General features: G+C 38.6%; 1 protein-coding gene across 1 annotated transcript; it reads left to right on the forward strand.

The window, feature by feature from the left end:
• Window positions 13,231-15,311, forward strand: LOC109234440 (probable RNA-binding protein EIF1AD). Its single transcript, XM_019400430.1, has 4 exons — window positions 13,231-13,499; window positions 13,607-13,682; window positions 13,821-13,947; window positions 14,907-15,311. Exons 1-4 carry the CDS (start codon window positions 13,386-13,388, stop codon window positions 15,094-15,096), a joined length of 507 nt encoding a protein of 168 aa, XP_019255975.1. The 5' UTR covers window positions 13,231-13,385; the 3' UTR covers window positions 15,097-15,311.

The raw sequence follows: 20,776 nt of genomic DNA on the forward strand, positions 1-20,776 counted from the left end.
AGCAAGAAAGCTCTCACTATGCCTCGGGAACACCTGGATCTGCACGCAAGGTGCAGGGAGTAATGTGAGTACTCCGACCCAGTGAGTAATAATCATAAATAATGGCTGACAGTATGAAAACACGTAAAGGCTCTAAGCAGTTCTATATTAAAGCAGTGAAATAACTTAAAGCAGCAAATAGTGAAGAAATCAAGTGAAATCTCTTTAAATCAGGTAAAAACAGGTAGCTTATCAGGTATTTAACAAGTATAAATCCGTTCGTCGACACAGTAACCATATATCTCTCACAATAACCGAAATCAAAATAACTGTTGCGGCGTGCAGCCCGATCCGTACATCGCTGTGGCGCACAGCCCGATCCACTATAATAGTCGACTGCACTCACTGGGGGTGTGCAGACACCAGGAGAGCGTCCTACAGCCCAAACGCTATATTGCTGCGCGCGCAGCCCGATCCACATATATATTTGCTGCGGCGTGCAGCCCGATCCATACAAGTATTTGCTGCGGCGTGCAGCCCGATCCACACTATATATATAACATCTTCACCATTTGGGTTCTAAACCCCTCTCAGTCATTATAATCACAGCCTCTCGGGCACAATAATATAAGGTAGGAATCTCAACCAACATATTTCTTTCATTTAGGATTAACATTTCAAAAACCGGTTCATATTGTTTTAAACAGTTAGAAACATGACTGAGGATATGGTTTTTAACAAGTAAAGTGAGGAAAATCATTCATAATGCCCCTAAGAGTTCTACAAGTCGGCACAAGGCCCCAAACATGGCAACTAGCCCAAATCATAATGATAACTATTAAATCTCAGTCAAAAATGCGGTGAAATCATCAATCGGGATAGACCAAGTCACAATCCCCAGTAGTAATGGACCCCACGCTCATCATACAGCGTGTGTCTCACCTTAACATAGCACTACGTTGTGCAAATCCGGGGTTTCAAACCCTCAGGACATCATTTACAATCATTACTCACCTCAAACCGGCCAAAGCTCTAGCTCGCTATGCCCTTGCCTCTCAAATCGGCCTCCTCGCGCGTTGAATCTGACCAAAACCAGAGCGAATACGTCACAATATGCTAAGGGAACAAGGCCCAAGCGAAAACAATCGAAAAATATCAAAAATCTCGAAATTAACAAAACTCGAGCCCCGGGCCCACTTCTCGAAACTCAGAAATTTTCACATCATTAGATTCCTTATCTCCGCGCGAGTTCATACATATCAAAAACACAAGAATCGGAGTTCAATTGACCCCTCAAATCCCCAATTTAGACTCTCTTAATCTCAAGCCCTAAACCTCCATTTTTAGCTAAATTTCCATGAATTTCTAGGTTAATTTCACAATATAATAACGTTTTTGGTTCATAAAACTTACCTCCAATCAATCCTCTTCAAATCCCTCTTCAATTTCTCCCAAAGAGCTCTCAAAATGTTCAACAATGATGGAAAAATGACTTAAGCTCGCGGAATAAAATGTTTAAAAACCCTTCTACCCAGGGGTTTTCGCATCTGCGACCCCTCCACCGCTTCTCCGGTACCGTATTTGCGGTCACAAGTTCGCTTGTGCGGAAATTCATTAAAGGCCCAAATCCGCATCTGCGGTCCACCAGCCGCATATGCGGCTCCGCAGGTGCGGGCACCCCACCGCATCTGCGGTCTCAACCTTTCTCTCCCAAAATTGCTTCTGCGGTCAAATGGTCGCGTCTGCGACTCCGCAGGTGCAGTCCCCATACCGCATCTACGGTTCCTGACTCTCGTTCCTAAAATCGCATCTGCGCCTTTCCTTCCGCATCTGCGATACCGCACCTGCGGTTCCCAAGCCGCAGGTGCGAAAATACCAGAAACGGCAGAAATCTGAAATTGCACAAGTCCAAAATTCTTCCCGTTAGCCATCTGAAATTACTCCTGAGGCCCCCGGGACCTCAACCAAAAGCACCAACACATCCCAAAACATCATTCAAACTTGTTCCGATCCTCAAAACACCTCAAACAACACCAAAACCATCAAATTACATCGGATTCAAGCCTAAGTTCTTCTAAAACTTCCGAAACACGCTTTTGATCAAAAACCTGACTAAACGACGTCCGAATGACCTGAAATTTTGCACACACATCACAAATGACATAACGAAGCTACAACAACTCTCGGAATCCCATTCCGGCCGTCGGATCTAAATCTCACCCATCAACCGGAAATCGCCAAAAATACTAACTTTGTCAATTCAAGCCTAATTCTACACCGGACATCCAAAACCACTTCCGATCACACTCCTAAGTCACAAATCATTCCCCGAAGCTAATCGAACCATCGAAAATCACATCCGAGCCCTCTAACTCATAAGTCAATGTCCGGTTGACTTTTCCAACTTAAGCCTTCTTAAAAGAGACTAAGTGTCTCATTTCCTTACCAAATCCACTCCAACCACAAACCAATCAACTCGACCACATAAAACACGGAAACGAAGCATAAAGAAGCAGAAATGAGGGAAACGGAGCGGTAACTCATGAGACGACTGGTCGGGTCGTCACACAGGCTTCATGGCATTCCAGTATCTATCATCTCTGACCGGGGTACGCAATTTACATCACAGTTCTGGAGGGTCGTACAGCATGAGTTGGGTACTCGGTTTGAGTTGAGCACAACATTTCACCCTTTGACGGATGGACAGTCCGAGCGCACTATTCAGATACTAGAGGATATGCTCAGTGCGTGTGTGATAGAGTTTGGAGGTTCTTGGGATTAGTTTTTGCCACTTGCTGAGTTTGCCTACAACAACAGTTATCAATCGAGCATTCAGATGGAACCTTATGAGGCTCTGTATGGTAGGAGGTGTCGGTATCCAGTGGGTTGGTTTGAGCCGGCCGAGGCTAGGCTATTGGGTACAGACTTGGTTCAGGACGCTTTGGAGAAGGTTAAAGTGATTGAGGATCGACTTCGCACAGCCCAATCCAGACAGAAGAGTTATGTATATCGGGAGGTTCGCGATGTTGCATTCATGGTTGGAGAGCGCGTCTTGCTCCGGGTTTCGCCCATGAAGGGTGTTATGAGGTTTGGGAAGAAGGGCAAGCTGAGCCCAAGGTTTATTGGCCCGTTCGAGGTGTTGCGGCGTGTTGGGGAAGTTGCTTATGAGCTTGCCTTTCCTCTCAGCCTGGCAGGAATCCATCCGGTATTTCATATTTCTATGCTCCGGAAGTATCACGGTGATCCGTCTCATATGTTGGATTTCAGCTCAGTCTAGTTGGACAAGGATTTATCTTATGTTGAGGAGCCGGCAGCTATTTTGGACAGGCAGATTCGAAAGTTGAGGTCAATGAACATTGCTTCAATGAAGGTTCAGTGAAGGGGTCAGCTGGTCAAGGAGGCGACTTGGGAGACCGAGCATGATATGTGCAGCCGTTATCCTCATCTTTTCACCACTTCAGGTATGTCTCCATACTCGTTCGAGGACGAACGATTGTTTTAAGGGGGGAGGATGTAACGACCCGGTCGGTTGTTTTGAGAGTAATAGCCCCGATCCCTTAATTACCGCTTTCCCGTATCTTTTTCTGCTTATGTGACTTGCCGGGAGGTTTTGGTTGTGGTTCCGGAGTGACTTGGGACACTTAATCCCTTAAACGGAAGCTTAAGTTCTAGGATTTTGACCATAGTCCGAATTGTGTGAAGACGACCCCAGAATGAAGTTTCGTCAATTTTGTTAGCTCAGTTGGGTGATTTTGGACTTAGGAGCGTGCCCAGATTGTGAATTGGAGGGCTGTAGCTGATTTAGGCTTGAAATGGCGAAAGTTGAATTTTTGGGAAGTTTGACCGAAAGTGGACTTTTTGATATCAGGTTCAGATTCCGATTCTGGAAGCTGGAGTAGATTTGTAATGTCAATTATGACTCGTGCGCAAAATTTGAGGTCGATCGGACATGGTTTGATAGGTTTCGGTATTGGTTGTAGAAGTTTGAAGTTTCAAAGTTCATTAAGTTTGAATTGGAGGGTGATTCGTGTTTTTAGAGATGTTTGATGTGATTTGAGGGCTCGACTAAGTTCGTATGGTGTTTTAGGACTTGTTGGTATGTTGGGTTGAGGTCTCGGGGGCCTCAGGCGAGTTTCAGATGCATAACAAATCGAAATTTGGACTTGCGTAACTGCTGAAGTTTATCAACTTCTAGTGTCATCGCACCTGCGTTGGGGTTGGCCGCAGGTGTGGACACGCACGTGTGGAAGGGAGCTCACAGATGTGGCCTTGGTCTGGGAAGCCAGTGGTTGCAGGTGCGACAAAGGGGTCGCAGAAGTGGAGTCGCTCCTGCGGAGAGGTGATCGCAGAAGCGAAGGTCGAGCTGGAGGAGGTTCTCGCAGAAGCGGACAATTGTCCGCAGGTGTGCACACGTAGGTGCGGCCACCTGATCGCAGAAGCGAAACCAGGTATCTTAAGTCAATTCTGCACCTGCTATGGAATTTCCGCAGGTGCAGTGTCGCAAGTGCGACTGGAAGCCTGCAGAAGCGAAATCACTGGGCAGAAAAGGGCAAAGTCGAGGGTTTTTTCCCATTTTTAATTTTGGGACTTTGAGAGTTCTGATTGGGCGATAATTTGGGATATTTTCAGAGGAAGCTTTTGGATAACGATTCTTAACTCCTTTATGGTTATATACCATTAATCTTTAGTTGATTCCACCCTTTAATTTCAGATTTGGGTTGAAAATTTGGGGGAAATGGGGAAAAGTTCTTCAACCGAATTTTTGACTTTTGATTGGGATTTTGATATCGGATTTGGATAATTTTGGTATGAGTGAACTCGTGAGTGAATGAGTGTTCATATTTTGTGACTTCACCCGATTCCGAGACGTGGGCCCGTGTCGATGTTTGGGGCGATTTTCTAATTTCTTGCTTAAGCCTTGATTTCATTAATTAGACTAGTTTCTTATAGCTATATTTATGGTGTGTAACTGTTTTTGGCAAGATTTGGACCATCCGGAATCAGATAATCGTGGAAAGGGCATTGTTACCAATTGATTGAGCTTGGTTCGAGGTAAGTGGCTTGCCTAACCTTGTGTGGGAGAAAATCCCCTTAGGATTTGGTACTGTTGTGATATGTGAGTGCCGTGTACGTGAGGTGACGAGTGCGTACATGGGCTATTTGTTGTAAAACCCGATTTTTACTGTGTAGTAACCTGTTTTTCATCTTAATTGATTTATACCAGCATGTGTAGTTATCCTGTTTAGTCTAATATCGTATGTCTACGTGCTTTAACTGATGTGCAGCATGCCTACTTGATTTCCTGTATTTCCTTGATCTGTACCATTCTTAACTGTTGAATTATTGCTGTTAATTATTGTATTTAGTTGTTTGAGTTGTGTGTTTACTTTTGGGACTACGAGGCGATACCTCGGGAGATCCCCCTGAACCTTTACTTTTGAGACTACGAGACGGTACCTCGGGAGATCTTCTTGCACATTTACTTTTGAGACTACAAGGCGGTACCTCGGGAGTTCTCCTTGCATCTTTACTTTGGGATTACGAGATGGTATCTCGGGAGATCCCCTGCTGTTTTATCCCTGTGTGCTGTAATGTTATTTTGCTGAGTTTTTCCTCTATATTAAATTCTAGTCTTTTATTACATTGCTATATTCTTCTGCCTTACTTATTATATACCAGTGGTCCCTGACCTGACCTCGTCACTACTCGACCGAGGTTAGGCTTGGAACTTACTGGGTACCGTTGTGGTGTACTCATGCTACTCTTCTGCACATATTTTGTGTGCAGATCCAGGTACTTCTTATCAGCCACGTCATCAGTGAGTGGTGATAGTTTGGAGACTTCAAGGTATATCTGCCGCGTCCGCAGACCTCGGAGTCCCCCCTCTATTCCCCCTATGTCATTTACCTTCCTTACTTCTTTTTTCGTAGACTCTGGTGTATAGAGATACTAGTTTTCCTTTTGTAGCATGTGACTTGTGATGTTCCGGGTTTGGAGAATACTGTTGATTACTAGAGAGTTGGTTATTGAACGTGCCGAGTGGCATTGTTATAAATTATGTTATTATCTGTTGCAGTTAGTTATTAAGTTTTTATTTCCATTTTTTATATTTCCGCAATTGTTTAGGCTTACCTAGTCATAGAGACTAGGTGCTGTCACGATGTCTTAGGGAGGGAGATTTGGGTCGTGACAATAGCACCAGCTCGCTTAGAGGAAGAGGCCATCGGAAAGAAGAAGGAAAATATTTTGTGTTTGAAGAGAATTAGAGAAAGGATGGAAAACAAAGATGCAAATCAGAAGCTCAAGAAATTGTGAAACGCAAAGGAAAAGAATGTTGCGTATAAGTAAAATTTTGGCGGCTAAATTCATGGCCATGATTACCTCGATAATCGGCAAAAACTTTGATGAATCACGGGATGACGCGTGTTCGGGGCATTAAATGCAGAGAGACGTGTGTCCAATCAGCCGTCAGAAACCTTCAGAGGGAATTATAGTAATTCCCGTCAAAAAGGTATTTCTACCAACTTTCTGGTAACATAAAGTTATGTCACCGGAAAGCACGGGAACTAATCTGTATAAGGTAAAATATGGGTGATAGGCGGCCGGTCCGGTCCGGTCCGGGCTATGGGAATAGGTGACCAGCCGGTCTCCAAACCGGACTGGTTACTGGTTGTTTAATATCGATTTTACTGGTTCCTAGCCCCTCCGGTGAATTATTGAACCGGAACGGTTCCGGGCCTAAGGGGCTGGGCTGGTTTTATTTAATTTTTGTGTGTGTATTTTGTATAACCACTGTAGATTATATTAAGATAAATTAAAAATGTAAAACAAAAAAATAATCTTATTAAAAGAGTGTTTGAATAAATTTCAAAGGCGTTAAAATCCTTATATTTGAATATTTCATTAAAATTTAAGATAATAGAATACAATGAAGATGGATAAAAATGGCACTTATAATTTGCAAGTTCTTTTTTTAATTCAAACTTGCAAATTAAAGTTTACATTTAACACAACTAAACTAACGAAAAAAGAGTAAATTCAAAGTTTTATTATTAAATAAAACTCCAGAACTTCTAAGGTTTTGCATTGCCTCCGTAAGTTCTTTATAATCAATATGAACTTCTTGGCCGTCTTCTGGAGTGTTAAATTTAGATGGGCTACCATGTGTTAATATATCTCCAAGTTCCTCGTCTTCTGGTTTATCAACATCTTCACGTCCCTGATTTTTTCGTTCCGATCTAATCCAATCTCTGAAACATACTAAAACTTCCAAAGCATTGCTTCCCAATGAGTGATGGGTATCTCCTAGTTGTTGTCTTACTTGACTAAATGCACTCTCTGATGTAACAGTTGAAATTGGCACATTCAGCACGTCCCGAGCCATAGCAGAAAGAACAGAAAATTGCTTTTCATTCTCATGCCACCATCCCAACAGTGAAAATTCCTTTGTGCGATGCTCTGTTTGCTTTTGCAAGTAGAATTGAAGTTCATCAATGTTCCTGCTACTGGTTTGAGTGGAAGAAAATATAGACCAAATATTATAACCATCAAGGCCTTCATGTTCATCCATAGTAGAAGATGCAGTAGAAGTAGTACAATGCATAGTGGGATTAACATTGCCTACATTAATAGCATCATCATCAATTATATTTGCACAGTAATTATATAATTATTGTAAATAATCATTTAGCTTGTTCATACAACAAAATATATCTGGGGTTTCAGTTGGTCCAATCTCCATATAAGTATATAAAGCATTGATTAATTAGTGACAATTAGACATCTTAATAGAAGGATTTAAAACAAAACAAATTAAGTAAATCGGAGGAATTTGAAAGAAATATTTTTTGAATTTTGCTTGCATTATTTCAACGCCATCCTTATAGTTTTCTTTTTTCTTAAATTCAGCGAGTAGAAAAGAAATTTCAACTATATGTACTAAAGCCATAGTAGCAGTAGGGTAATATGCTCCAGAAAACTCAACAGTAACTGTATAAAATTTATGTAAAAATTAACAACATCATTAATGGCCTCCCAAGTATTAGTTGTTAACATACGGTTTGGATCAGTACAATGCGCATTAACAACTTCAGTTATCGACAATCTATATTTGTAGCAATATTTTAAAAATAAATATGTATAATTCCATCTAGTAACAACATCTGGCATGAATCTGGGGTTAATGTTATGCTCTGTATACTTAGTCTTAAATTCCCTAATTCTAGATTGTCTATTATTTCCTTGAATAACACCAAATGCTCTTCTAACATGAGTAATCTCAGTCGAAAATAAATCAAGGCCACTTTTAACAATTAAATTATAAACATGACATGCACACCTAACATGAAAAAATTCGTCAAGTGGTGGTTTCAAATGCAGTCTTAATATTAAAATAGCGGCATTATTGTTAGAAGCATTATCAAAAGACATACACAATACTTTTTTTATTAAGATTATAAAATTCAACAACTTTACAAATAGTAGTACTTATAAAAATAGCAGTATGACTTTGATCCTCATCATATTTAAAAGCGATAATACGTTTTTGCATACAATAATTATTATCTATCCAATGACATGTAATTGTCAAATAATCATTTTCATTAACAGCATGGCCAATATCAGAAGTTAGAGAAACTCTACAAGGAAGGTGGGCAAACAAATAACGTATGTATGTCTGATATTGTCCATGAATTCTAAAGATATCAGATCTACAAGTACTTCTAGGGATACCTTTAAATAAAGGATTATAAATCTTTTGAATATACATAATAAGATATGATGAAGAAGCAAAAGAAAAAGGTAGACAACCCAAAGCAATTATTTTTGCCTACTCCTCGGGATCCTTCATTTTATCATATTTCATAAGTCCTCCAGTACTAGGGTTTAGAGTTACTTGATTTTCATCTAAATCAGAGCCCCATTCTATAGGATGAGTAATTCTCATATATCTACTAAGTGTTCTAGTCCCCCTAAACTTACTCCAGTCTTATGTTTAAAATCATCTTTACAAATTTTGCATCTAACTCTATCAAAATTCTCTATTTCCTCAAAATATTTCCAAACTTTACTTCTCCTTCTCTGATTACTAGTCGGGGCCACAGGTGGTCTACTACTAGCACCACGACCACCACCCCTGCTACTAACTCCAACACTACTAGGTGTAAGTGGTGTCTTATCTTCAATTTCTAATCCATTATCGTCTATACCGAAATCTTTCTGTAATTGTTCATAATCTATATTATTATCAGGTGATATTTCAGAAACATGTGTAAAGTCATTTAAATTACTAATAGAAGTTAAAGTAGTACATATTTTTCTATTTCCCTGATTAGTAACCTTATTACAAACTCTTTTTGCAGCATTAAACATATTGTGAAAATTTAATTACTAATAAAAATTAAATATGCAAATAAAATAGTAAATAAGAGAAAGAGTTGGAGGGAATTAAGGGTGTTAAACGGGCCGGGTCAGCTCGGTTCCGGACCGGCCCAGACCGGTTAAAATCGGAACCGGCCCGGACCGGTAGAAGGGGGCTGGGTTGGGCTGGGTTAAGGGCGACGGGCGGGTTGCACCGTTTACATTTGAAATACCGGTTACTCGGACCGGTATAACCCGGTGGATGAACAGTGTTGTTAAACTGGTTAACCGGCCCAGACCGGTTTAACGGTAAAAAAAAAATTAATTTTTTTTCTTAAACTGGGCCCAGATCTGACCGTTGGCAATGGTCCATTTCAGAAAATGGTCGTTGCCCAACGGCTGAATTGCACAATTAGCCCAATTTTGGGGTTTTTTTTTAAAACTAACCCCCTTTTGAAAAACTATAAATACCTTCCCCCCCCCCCTTCCTCATTTCTTCACTCGTCTCTCAATTCTCAATCTCAATTCTCATATTCTCTCATTCTTCAATCTTCATTCCTCACCTATTAAAGTGCAATCAACTATTTGGCTCTTTTTTTTTCGGAATTTAATTTATCGTAGTATTTATTATTTGAAGTTTGAACAATTGACGTTTCTTCGTGGTAATATTGGAGTTGCGAAATCATCAAGTGCTCAATTTATTGCCGAATTCGGTGCACTCCCTCCAACTCTTTCTCTTATTTACTATTTTATTTGCATATTTATTTGTTGCTAGTAGTTAAATTTTTACAATATGTTTAATGCTGCAAAAAGAGTTTGTAACAAGGTTACTAATCGGGAAAATAAAAAAAGAGGTGGTACTTCAGCTTCAGCATCTGGTAATAATTTAAATACCTCTCCAAATATTCCTGAAACATTACCTGATAATAATATAGATTATGAACAATTGCAGGAAGATTTTGGTATAGATGATAATGAATTAGAAATGGAAGATGAGATACCACTTACACCTAGTAGTGTTGGAGCTGCTAGCAGGGGTGGTGGTCGTGGTGCTAGTAGTAGACCACCCGTGGCCCGACTAGTAATCGTAGAAAAAGAAGTAAGGTTTGGAATTTTTTTGAGGAAATAGAAGGTACTGATAGAGTTAAATGCAAACTTTGTAATGATACTTTTAAACATAAGACTGGAGGACAATTAGGGGGGACTGAGACACTTAGTAGACATATGAGAATTGAGCATCCTATAGAATGGGGATCTGATGGAGATGGAAATCAATCAACTCTAAACCCTACTACTGGAGTTCTTGTGAAATATGATAAAATGAAGGATCGTGAGGAGTTAGCAAAAATGATTGCTTTGGGTTGTCTACCTTTTTCTTTTGCTTCTTCATCATATCTTATTATGTATATTCAAAGGATGTACAATCCTTTATTTAAAGGTATCCCTAGAAGTACTTGTAGATCTGATATCTTTAGACTTCATGGACGATATCAAACATACATACGTTATTTGTTTAGCAACCTTCCTTGTAGAGTTTCTCTAACTTCTGATATTGGCCATGCTGTTAATGGAAATGATTATTTGACAATTACATGTCATTGGATACAACTACTGTTAACAACTACTACTACTTGGGAGGTCATTAATGATGTTAAATTTTTACATAAATTTTATACAGCTACTGTTGAGTTTTCTGGAGCATATTACCCTACTGTTACTATGGCTTTAGTACATATAGCTAAAATTTCTTTTCTACTCTTTGAATTTAAGAAGAAAGAAAAATATAGGGATGTTGTTGAAAAAATGCAAGCAAAATTCAAAAAATATTTCTTTCCAATTCCTCCTATTTACTTAATTGGTGCTGTTTTAAATCCTTCTATTAAGATGTCTGATTGTCACCAATTAATGAATGCTTTATATACTTATATGGAGATTGGACCGACTGAAACCCCAGATTTATATAATAGTATGAACAAGCTAAATGAATATTTACAATAATTATATAATTATTATGCAAATATAATTGATAATGATGCTCGTAGTGTAGGTAATGTTAATCCCACTATATATTGTACCACTTCTGCTACTGTGGATGATGAAGAAGGCCTTGATAGTTTTAATATTTTTTCTACATTTTCTAACACTCAAACCAGTAGCAGGAACATTGATGAACTTCAATTCTACTTGCAGAAGCAAAAAGAGCCTCGCACAAAGGAATTTTCACCGTTGGGATGGTGGCATGAGAATGAAAAGCAATTTCCTGTTCTTTTCGCTATGGCTCGGGACGTGCTGAATGTGCCAATTTCAACTGTTGCATCAGAGAGTGCATTTAGCCAAGCAAGACAACAACTTGGAGACACCCGTCACTCATTGGGAAGCAATGCTTTGGAAGTTTTAGTATGTTTCAGATATTGGATTAGATCGGAACGAAGAAACCAAGGACGTGAAGATGTTGATAGCCCAGAAGACGAGGAACTTGGAGATATATTAACACATGGTAACCCATCCAAATTTACCACTCCAGAAGAAGGTCACTCAGTTCATATTGATTATGAAGAACTTACTAAGGCAATGCAAAACCTTTGAATTTACTCTTTTTTGGTTAATTTACTTGTTTTTAAATGTAAGCCTTTCAATTTGTAAGTTTGAATTTTGAAATAAATGTAGCACTTGCAATTTATAAGTGCAATTTTTTCCCATCTTCCTTGTATTCTTTATATTAATACAAAGTATTAATATAACTTACAATAGTTATACAAAATACAAAAAAAAAAAAAAGATACACTAAACCCGGCCCGGCCCCCTCAACCCGTAACCCTTACGGTTAAATTTTTACCCGGATGAACCCGAACCCATTAAACCCGTAAGCCCCAACCCTTAAATGGTCCGGACCATAACCCGTACGGGTACAAAGATTCTCTACCCAGCCCGGCCCGGCCCACCCGTTAAACACCCATAGAGGGAATGCACCGAATTTCGCAATAAATTGAACACTTGATGATTTTTGAAGTCTTGAAAATTTGAAATTGAATTTCGCAACTCCAATATTACCACGAAGAAACGTTAATTATTCAAATATTTTTGACCCTTTAGGTCCTTTAAATTTTTCAAAAGTGAGAACTTTTAGTCTTTATTAAATATTTAACAAACTTTGAAGTATTTAGTTGTTCAATTTAAAGAAAACTCGCATTTGAAGGTGTCATTTTTACTAATTTGGTCTCTTTTTTTTTTTTTTTTTTATGTTTGATGCAATTCTTATAGATGTAAATTTTATTATCTTTGGTCTATTTTTTGTACTTGATGCAATTTTTAGTGTTTCACAATAAGACTTGGAGGATTATATCTACCTTCAATAGCGTACGACTTTACGTCCTTCCCTAGTTGGGTACAATTTCCTTTCAATTTAATATTTCTCCAGCTGCAGTTCGTCTTGGACTAGATATAGAACCGTTTTTAACAATTTGTGTAGCCATAAATCCTATTGTATCTATTGAGATCTATTGATGAGCCTTTCTCCTTTGAGTATGGCTGCAACCATAAATAGTGGCTAACATCTTATTAACTTGAGTTTCCTTATCAATGTGAATATTAATATTATATTTTATAAGATAATTCTTCTATAGACAAAAAGAAACTAATGTAATATTAATACTATATTTTGCAAGATAACTATACTATAAGCAAAAAAAAAAAAAAAAAAATTAAAGCTCCTTATTAAAGTATGATTTTAGGCCACGACTTTTATTGAGACGCCTTTGCAACTCATAAAATATTATTTTGGAATTTGACAAGAAATTCTTAATATTTTTCACAGTTTTTATTAAATACAGTGGGAGTTCGTTAAATAAATTGATGGATGACAAAAAAATATTCACTTTTTACAAACTTAAAGAACTAAAAGTAAGAGAGTCAGCGTTAAGGGGCCATTTTTGATGCATTTTCCCGGTAAAATAAACAAACGGACCTAGGCTTAGGGTTTTGCAGCGTGTTTCAATTGGGCAAGTAAAACAGGTCGAAGAAGGGCCTCAAAAATCAAAATCGAAGAAATGAGAGGGGGAAGGAAGAATTTGAAGAGGGCTGTTGAAGAAGAATTTTTCACTCTTCAACAGGGCCAAAGTATTATGCAGGTTGTGGATCTTCGAGGTTCCAACCTTATTCAAGTATGAAAAATCCTACTAATTTCTTCCCTTTTTTTTGCGTAGTAGTTTTGGTATTTGTATGAATTGATTGATAACGAATTTTTAGTTTTTCTTTTATAATTTTGAAGGTGATGGATGCGAAAGGTGAAACATCAATAGCAATATTTCCAGCTAAATTCCAGAAAAGCATGTGGATTAAAAGAGGTTTGCTTTGGTATTTCCTATCCTAATATTTTTTGGGGATTTATTATGGTTGTTGATTTCATGGCTTTATTTTTGGCATTGAAAGAATAATGTGAGTGTTTTCCTTTGCGTTTTGTATCTTTTTTACTCAATGCATAGGCAATTTTGTTGTGGTTGATGAGAGAGGAAGAGAGGAAGCTGTTGAATCAGGTAGAAAAGTGGGATGTGTTGTTACGCAGGTACTCTATTACGAACAAGTCCGTGTGCTTCAAAAGTCACCTGAATGGTGAGACTCTATAATTCAAGCACCTATGTTTTTGCCCCTTTTTTAGTTTAATGAAAGAGGGAATAGATTATTCCTTATAAATCTGTTCTTGACTGGGAAAAGAAAAGATGGTCTTTCTGCTCGATGAGCCTATCGATGTAAATTTCCATGGAAATGGATATAGTACCTCTAGCTTGTGAATTTGTAGCTCATATATTTACTTAGGTTACTGAGATTGAAGATTGATCTGTGATGTCTGGAAACATGAAGATAATCTCCTTATTATGATTGAAGGAGTATTCTTGTTTCTTTCTTCCATGACATTTCACTTACTGTGTGAGTCTCCCCAAGAGCAAGGTGGGAAGTTCTTGGAGGGAAGGATGCCGAGGGTCTATCTGGAAACAACCTCTCTACCCCAGGGTAGGGGTAAGGTCTGCGTACACACTACCCTCCCAGACCCCATTAAGTGGGATTATACCGGGTTGTTGTTGTTGTTGTTGTTGTGGGCTGTTTAGAGGTCTTCTCCATCTTGAATTTTTCTTCTTTTACGTCCACCCTAGTAGTAGATTTTGACCTTTTTCAAGTTAGTCTCTTGGATGTTCTGTTACAATTTACAATATATGTTAATGAACTTACAAGATTAAGCCTCTCAGTTACTACTCTGCTGAGTGTGTGTTCTACTGGGCATTTCGCATAGTTGGACATTTATATTTGAGTCCGTATACTCCCCAGGTAATATTTGCAAAATAGCTGCTAAATATTTGTGGACGCCACCCCTAATAGGAACTGTTTCATCATACTGCCTCCCGACACCTCTCCAACCAGAAGATAAACCCCCTCTGGCTAAAAAAACTCTTGCTCCAATCCTCTACATATGCTGTCTGATTGGTTGATGGGAGGCTGCCACTGGATATCACATCCCCTCCACTGAATTGTTTCCATTCAGAAATTTTCTTATGATTTGAGTACTCTCTGTGCAGGCCAGAGATCTTCAAATCTACAGCAGTAGAGAGTTCAAAACAGGATACGCAATCACATAATACCCAGATAGATGAGAATGAAGACTCAAGCGATGATGATGGACTCCCTCCATTAGAAGCCAATACTAACAGATTAAATCCATTTCAACAGGAGTCCGAGACAGAATCTGATTCAGATACTGATTCCTGATCCATGCTTTCGGACATTCATGGCACCATGAATGATACCTTCATTTTTGCAGATGAAGTTGGTTGTAAAGACATTGATGTCTTTGAATGCTATTGATTGTCCTAACGAACCAACTCTTTATTTTGTCTTATTTTCTTCATGGCTGGTGCTTTACGTGCTTTTAGCCTGGAATCCTGGATCTTCCAAGTACTTTAATTAAAATAGATGAAATATTATGCCTTAAATGTAAGTAGCAGATATTCTCAACTTACATTAGTACTTAGTTGGGAGAACTTTTGAGGAATCCAGAATTGCATATCGAATTTGGGGGATCAACGAGGCTAATAACGAACTTACAATGTTGTTTTACACTTTACTGTTACATTAGTATATATGGAGGAAAAATGTTTTTATGAAAGAAAACAAAAACACAGTAACTTTTTCTTCCATAAAATTAGGGTTTTAATCAGTTCATTTTTAAAACTTTTGAGTAATTACAAGCTGACTTTTGAGAATTTGGTATTATATGAAGGACTTATTCAACAGATTTTCTTTTAATTTGAAAAAGTTGGGGCTTACGCCTCACTACAAAAACGCGCCTCAAACGCCCAGGCGTATGCCCCGAACGCTCAGGCGTACGTCTCTTGAGGCTTTTGCCCCACACTATCGCCTCGGGACGTTTTTGGTGTTCCTCGCCTCGAAAGCGCCTTTTAAAACACTGATGGTAAGCGTCACAGCTAGACCAAGAAACATTGGTTATTATGGGAATCATCGTCCCAATGTTTGCTTCATGGGTCCCGTCACTGAATCTGCACTCCATGTATTCTGTCTTGGTTCTACTCAGTTTGAAACCTTTTAGACTCCAAGGTCTGTCTCCAAACTTCCAACCTCGCGTTAACTCCGCTTTGCGTCTCGTCAATCAACACTATTTAAGTTTTTAATTTTAGTCTAGTGTGGTTAGTGTTATATTTTTATTTTTTTACATGGCATCTTTGAACGAAAAGTGGTGGGATAATAAGTATTCTTATTTTTGTGATCCTTGTCCTTATTGTAAAGGACCCCACTTGTGGAAATATTGTAAAAATATTCCAAGTACCGAGTTGTGTGCACCATCTCATCATGTACTATTTGTGATGGAAATTGGAATAATTGTCCTAAGTGTTGTTATCCTACTCCAATCCCGTCTTATGTTGATTCTAATAATTCTTATGAGTTTGACAGGAGTAACGAATTGGATGATGTAGAACACGATGTTCGCATTCTTGATATGCACGGGAAATTATTATAGGAATATGAAGGTTTCCGTGAAAAATTATGAAAGAGATGCAACAATTTATAGAAGGAAGAGCTGAACTGGGACAAGAGATCGATCAATTTGGAAGTTCTATTCACGACTTAGAGGCTCAATTGAGTGCAAAAGTTGATGCGTGTAATGCCCAACAATTTAGTGATGAGTTGTGTGAAGCTGAAAAAGATCTTCTAGGCCAAATTGAGGAGCTAAAACGAGAATACCAATCACTAGACCATATTTTTGTTGATGATGCCAAGGTTGAGGGAGTATGTATTACTGAGGATGTCAAAAATAATGCAGTTTTGGAGTTGGGGCGTGTTGGTCCTCATTCTACACATTTTTCTACATTTTGTTTGGATGAAGACATGGAGATCGAGCCTTTGGAGAGACGTATAGATGAAGAACAAGACCCTTACATTCTAAAATTTGCCACACCAAGGAGACAAAACGACATTCCTCAATTGAAGGCCAAGAAGTGCAAGATGCGATACCTATTACTTGGTTTCTTTATTTTCACACTACCGCCCCAAGAACGTGACACAAAAATTGATGCAAAATTGGGGGCGCAATTCATATCCTCAAAGTGGAGGGAAAAGTGGTGAAAGTGATGGCGTCGTGCCGCGACGTTAAATAAGGCGCTTGTAGGGAGGCAGCCCAATTTTAGTTTTTATTTTTTTCTTTTGTTTATGTTTTTTTTAATGTGTTATTTCTTTTGTAGTATTATTTTTGTGTTTTGTAGGAGTACGAGCATGGAATCATAGCTAACAGGAAAGGTGCAAAAGTGAGCAGGTGGTTGAAACTTTGTGTGAGGTACCCGCACAAGGGATCATACGTGGGAGAAGTCTGAGTATCCCGTGAGCTGCTAATTCTTCGGCCTTTGGCCTACCAGGGAGTTTCTTTTACCCTCTTGTTATTTTTAGTGTGCATTGAGGACATTGCACAATTTTAAGTGTGGGGTGAGGAGATTGTCTGAGTGGCTTCCTATGCTATTTTAGTTGTGTTAGTTTAATTGAATATTTTTATTAGAAAAACAAAAACAAAAAATTAGACTTTTCCCGACGATGGATCTCCTAGACAGTTTTCTTGAGGGATGTAAGTCTAAGAGAAAGGACAAAAAGATTTTCTTTGTAGATAGTGTAGCAATTCCCCCTTGGTTTTTCTTTGTGCCGCGGTTATTTGAACCGGGTGTAGGTAGTTTTTTTTTTTTAGGAGAGAAGCCATGGTGATGTGAATTGAATTGAATCAATATCTTCTAACTTTGTCATGCCTTGAGAATAGTGAGTACTTTAGTTGTGAAGCTTAGGCTCAATTTTTGACTCTTGTATAAGTACCTTAAATTGTATGATCTTATCATTGCTTAACTTCTTTGACTAGAGTGTCTTGATGAGTCCAATCCTGAGTGAGTTATGTGCCATGTGTGTGTAAGGTTTTGTGTTATTCTGTGCATTGCATTCGATTTCTAGAACTTGCCCCGTGTGTTTGCAAAGCGAAATACTAGTTTTGTTCAGTCTTGGAAGTGATATAGGCGTTTCTTTGTTGAGCCATATAGATATTTTACCCGCCTAATTGTTATGTATCGTAGTTAATCCCTTTGAGCCTGTAATCCTGTTTCTTTGGCAATCACATTACAAGCCTTACTCATTTGTTTGAATTAACCATCTATTTGAACATTTTCACCTCGCATGAGCACTTGAATTGTTATGAACTTTGTAAAAGTTAAAGTGTGGGGTGGTTCGTTTGGCTTTTGAGTGGAACTAATGAAATAAGGAGAAAGGTGCACTGTTTTGAAAAAAAAGTAGAGCCACTTGAATTGAAAAAAGAAAAAAAAAAGTTTGTTGTATTGATGTGAAAAAANAATAAGGAGAAGGTAGCAACTGTTTTGAAAAAAAAGTAAGAGCCACTTGAATTGAAAAGAAAAAAAAAGAAGATAGTTGTACTGCTGTGAAAATATTTGATAGTGGTGACTCTTGATGTAATTGTGCTTATAGAAGTGGGGAGTTAATATATATTGATGTGAAGGTGGAGTTATGGTTTGACATAAGTATGGAGTTTTAAATGTTAAAGTATATGTATTAAAGTGCTTAGGGAGGTGTAGTCACTCTTATATCTAAATGTATCCTACCCGTCCCTCAGCCTACATTACAACCAAATAAAGTCCTACTTGATCCTAGACTGAATGAGCTCGATTAGTAGAGTAGTACACTACGGGCAAGCCTATGGTGCATCTTTTGTGGCATATGAATGTTATTTCTGAGAGTGAGTGAATTCTTTCTATCTTGAGTTCCTAAGTGTTCTTAAATTTTATTGTGTGGGACTACTCTCGTTGGTTGTGTGAGGGCACTTGATTCATGAAGGAAAGGTAATGTCATTGACCTCTATGTTAGAGTAAGTGGGTGAGTTGTGAATAATGCGTGGTACTTGTGAGTCAAATTTTGAGGTGAAGATGTTACACTCTTGTGCTTAGTCTATTTTAAATATTCTTGGTGTGATAAGTTAGGAGAATTGTTTAAAAAGGTCGTGTCTTTATAAATTGTAGTTTGATTGCTCGAGGACGAGCAATGGTTTAAGTGTGGGGTGTTGATGATAGGCTATAATTGTGTATTTTAGTCGCTTATTACACTCTAATTTACTGCACTTTAATTGAGTTTGAGCTTTAATCGCTAGTGTTTTGGACTAACTGTGTATTTTATGCCTTGTAGGAGTGATTCCGAGCTATGTAGATGTTGTGGAATGAATTCAAGTGATTTGGAGCTTTGAAGTCTGAGTAAAAGTTCAAGGAATTAAGCCGGGATCGTGTTGGGGGGTCAACGGATGATAGTTAGAGCAAACGAAGACTTCAGTAGGCAGATTGCGCACTGTCTAGTAAAATAGATATAACTTTTTGCTCAGAACTCCATTTTGGCTCCACAATATATGGTTGGAAAGCTAACTCAAAGGGCTACAACTTTCATGTTTTACGTTTTTCCAAATGCGGAACGGAACAGGGTGAAAAACGCACGAAGAACGCGCGAAGTCGCGCGCGTTAAAGGCTGAGGCAGAATAGTGCGCGAAGAGACGCGCGAAGGTTGCGCGAGCTCGCGCTAGTCACCCGGGAAAAGTGTCCTTTTTCACATTGGAGAAGGTATAATTGTTTGGGGCCAACCCTACTTGGTATATATACATGAGAGAACGTTTTTAGAGTAATTTTTGGACGGGAGAGGACGCCACTTTTGGTGATATCTAACACCACGCTTGGAGGAGGCTTCTAACTAGTTTTTCTTCTCTTCTCTTCCTTTAATTTCATAGTTTATTAGTTCTAGAGTTTTGGGTGCTACATGAACGTTGTAGTTTGAAGCTTGAATTGTTCTTTTATTTTATCATATTGGTTTGTTTATTCAATCTTGCGCTTAATTATTTGATTGCTTGATCACCAATTGAATACTATCTACGAATCTAGGATTGAACTCGGGAGAGGGAATTCTAGATTGCATATAAGATTGAGTAGAGCAAGATCTTAACTCTTAGGGGGAGCGGATTTGCGGTTAGGATAGGAATATACCTAATCGCCTTGCTTGGTTATTATACGGGAATTATAAATGTGTTCTTGTTAATCCTAATTCTATATGAATATAGGCGTTAGGTTAGCTTGAATAGGCGAGTTGTACTTCGGGAGAAGGCTACGAGCAATATTAACCCTGTCAATCAATAAACCAGATAAATTAATTAGACGATTTAGGTGGAAAACTCAACGGGATTGTTAGCTAACCCATAGCTCTAGAATATTCACTCACATTAAATTCGTCTCTATAATTCGCCAACTTGTTTTATTTAATCTCTTAGTTTACTACTCTAGATTATCTTTAGTTAAATATTCATACTTTAGGATTCGCTTGAATAGATTAATTGTTTGGTTTAATTTGGTTGATAGTTAATCACAAGTCCCTGTGGGTACGATATCTGGACTTACAATCCTATATTACTTGTCGACCACGTATACTTGCGTGTGCGTTTGGGAGCAACAAGTTTTCCTCTCCCTGTACTGCTCCACTAATTTCCTTACCAGATGAATCGCTTCCGTAGTCGAATGTCCCGGCATGAATCCAAACTGATTCTCGAAAATAGACACGCACCTCCTCACCCTGTCCTCCACCACCCTCTCCCAAACCTTCATAGTGTGACTCAACAGCTTGATACCCCTATAATTGTTATAATTTTGAATGTAATAACAATGAAACAAAGATGGAAACGAAATATGGGCTTATTAAAGTCTTTGATCCCTTGAGCCTCAAGCTTGATCCAAGTTGACAAATGTTTGTGGTCATGGGCTAGGCGCATATCACATGTTCGAACCTTGCTGCCGACAAAAGCTTGGTATATAAATGGAGAAGGGTATAAGGGCAGACTCATTATCTACACTGAGTTTCGAACCGT

The sequence above is a fragment of the Nicotiana attenuata genome, chromosome 11 (genome assembly GCF_001879085.1).
Source record: "Nicotiana attenuata strain UT chromosome 11, NIATTr2, whole genome shotgun sequence".
Taxonomy (NCBI): domain Eukaryota; kingdom Viridiplantae; phylum Streptophyta; class Magnoliopsida; order Solanales; family Solanaceae; genus Nicotiana; species Nicotiana attenuata.

Coding starts and splice junctions, on each gene's coding strand:
- LOC109234440 (XM_019400430.1), top strand. CDS start 13,386: ATGAGAGGGGGAAGGAAGAATTTGAAGAGGGCTGTTGAAGAAGAATTT. Junction 13,500..13,606: donor GAGGTTCCAACCTTATTCAA/GTATGAAAAATC, acceptor ATAATTTTGAAG/GTGATGGATGCGAAAGGTGA. Junction 13,683..13,820: donor AAGCATGTGGATTAAAAGAG/GTTTGCTTTGGT, acceptor CTCAATGCATAG/GCAATTTTGTTGTGGTTGAT.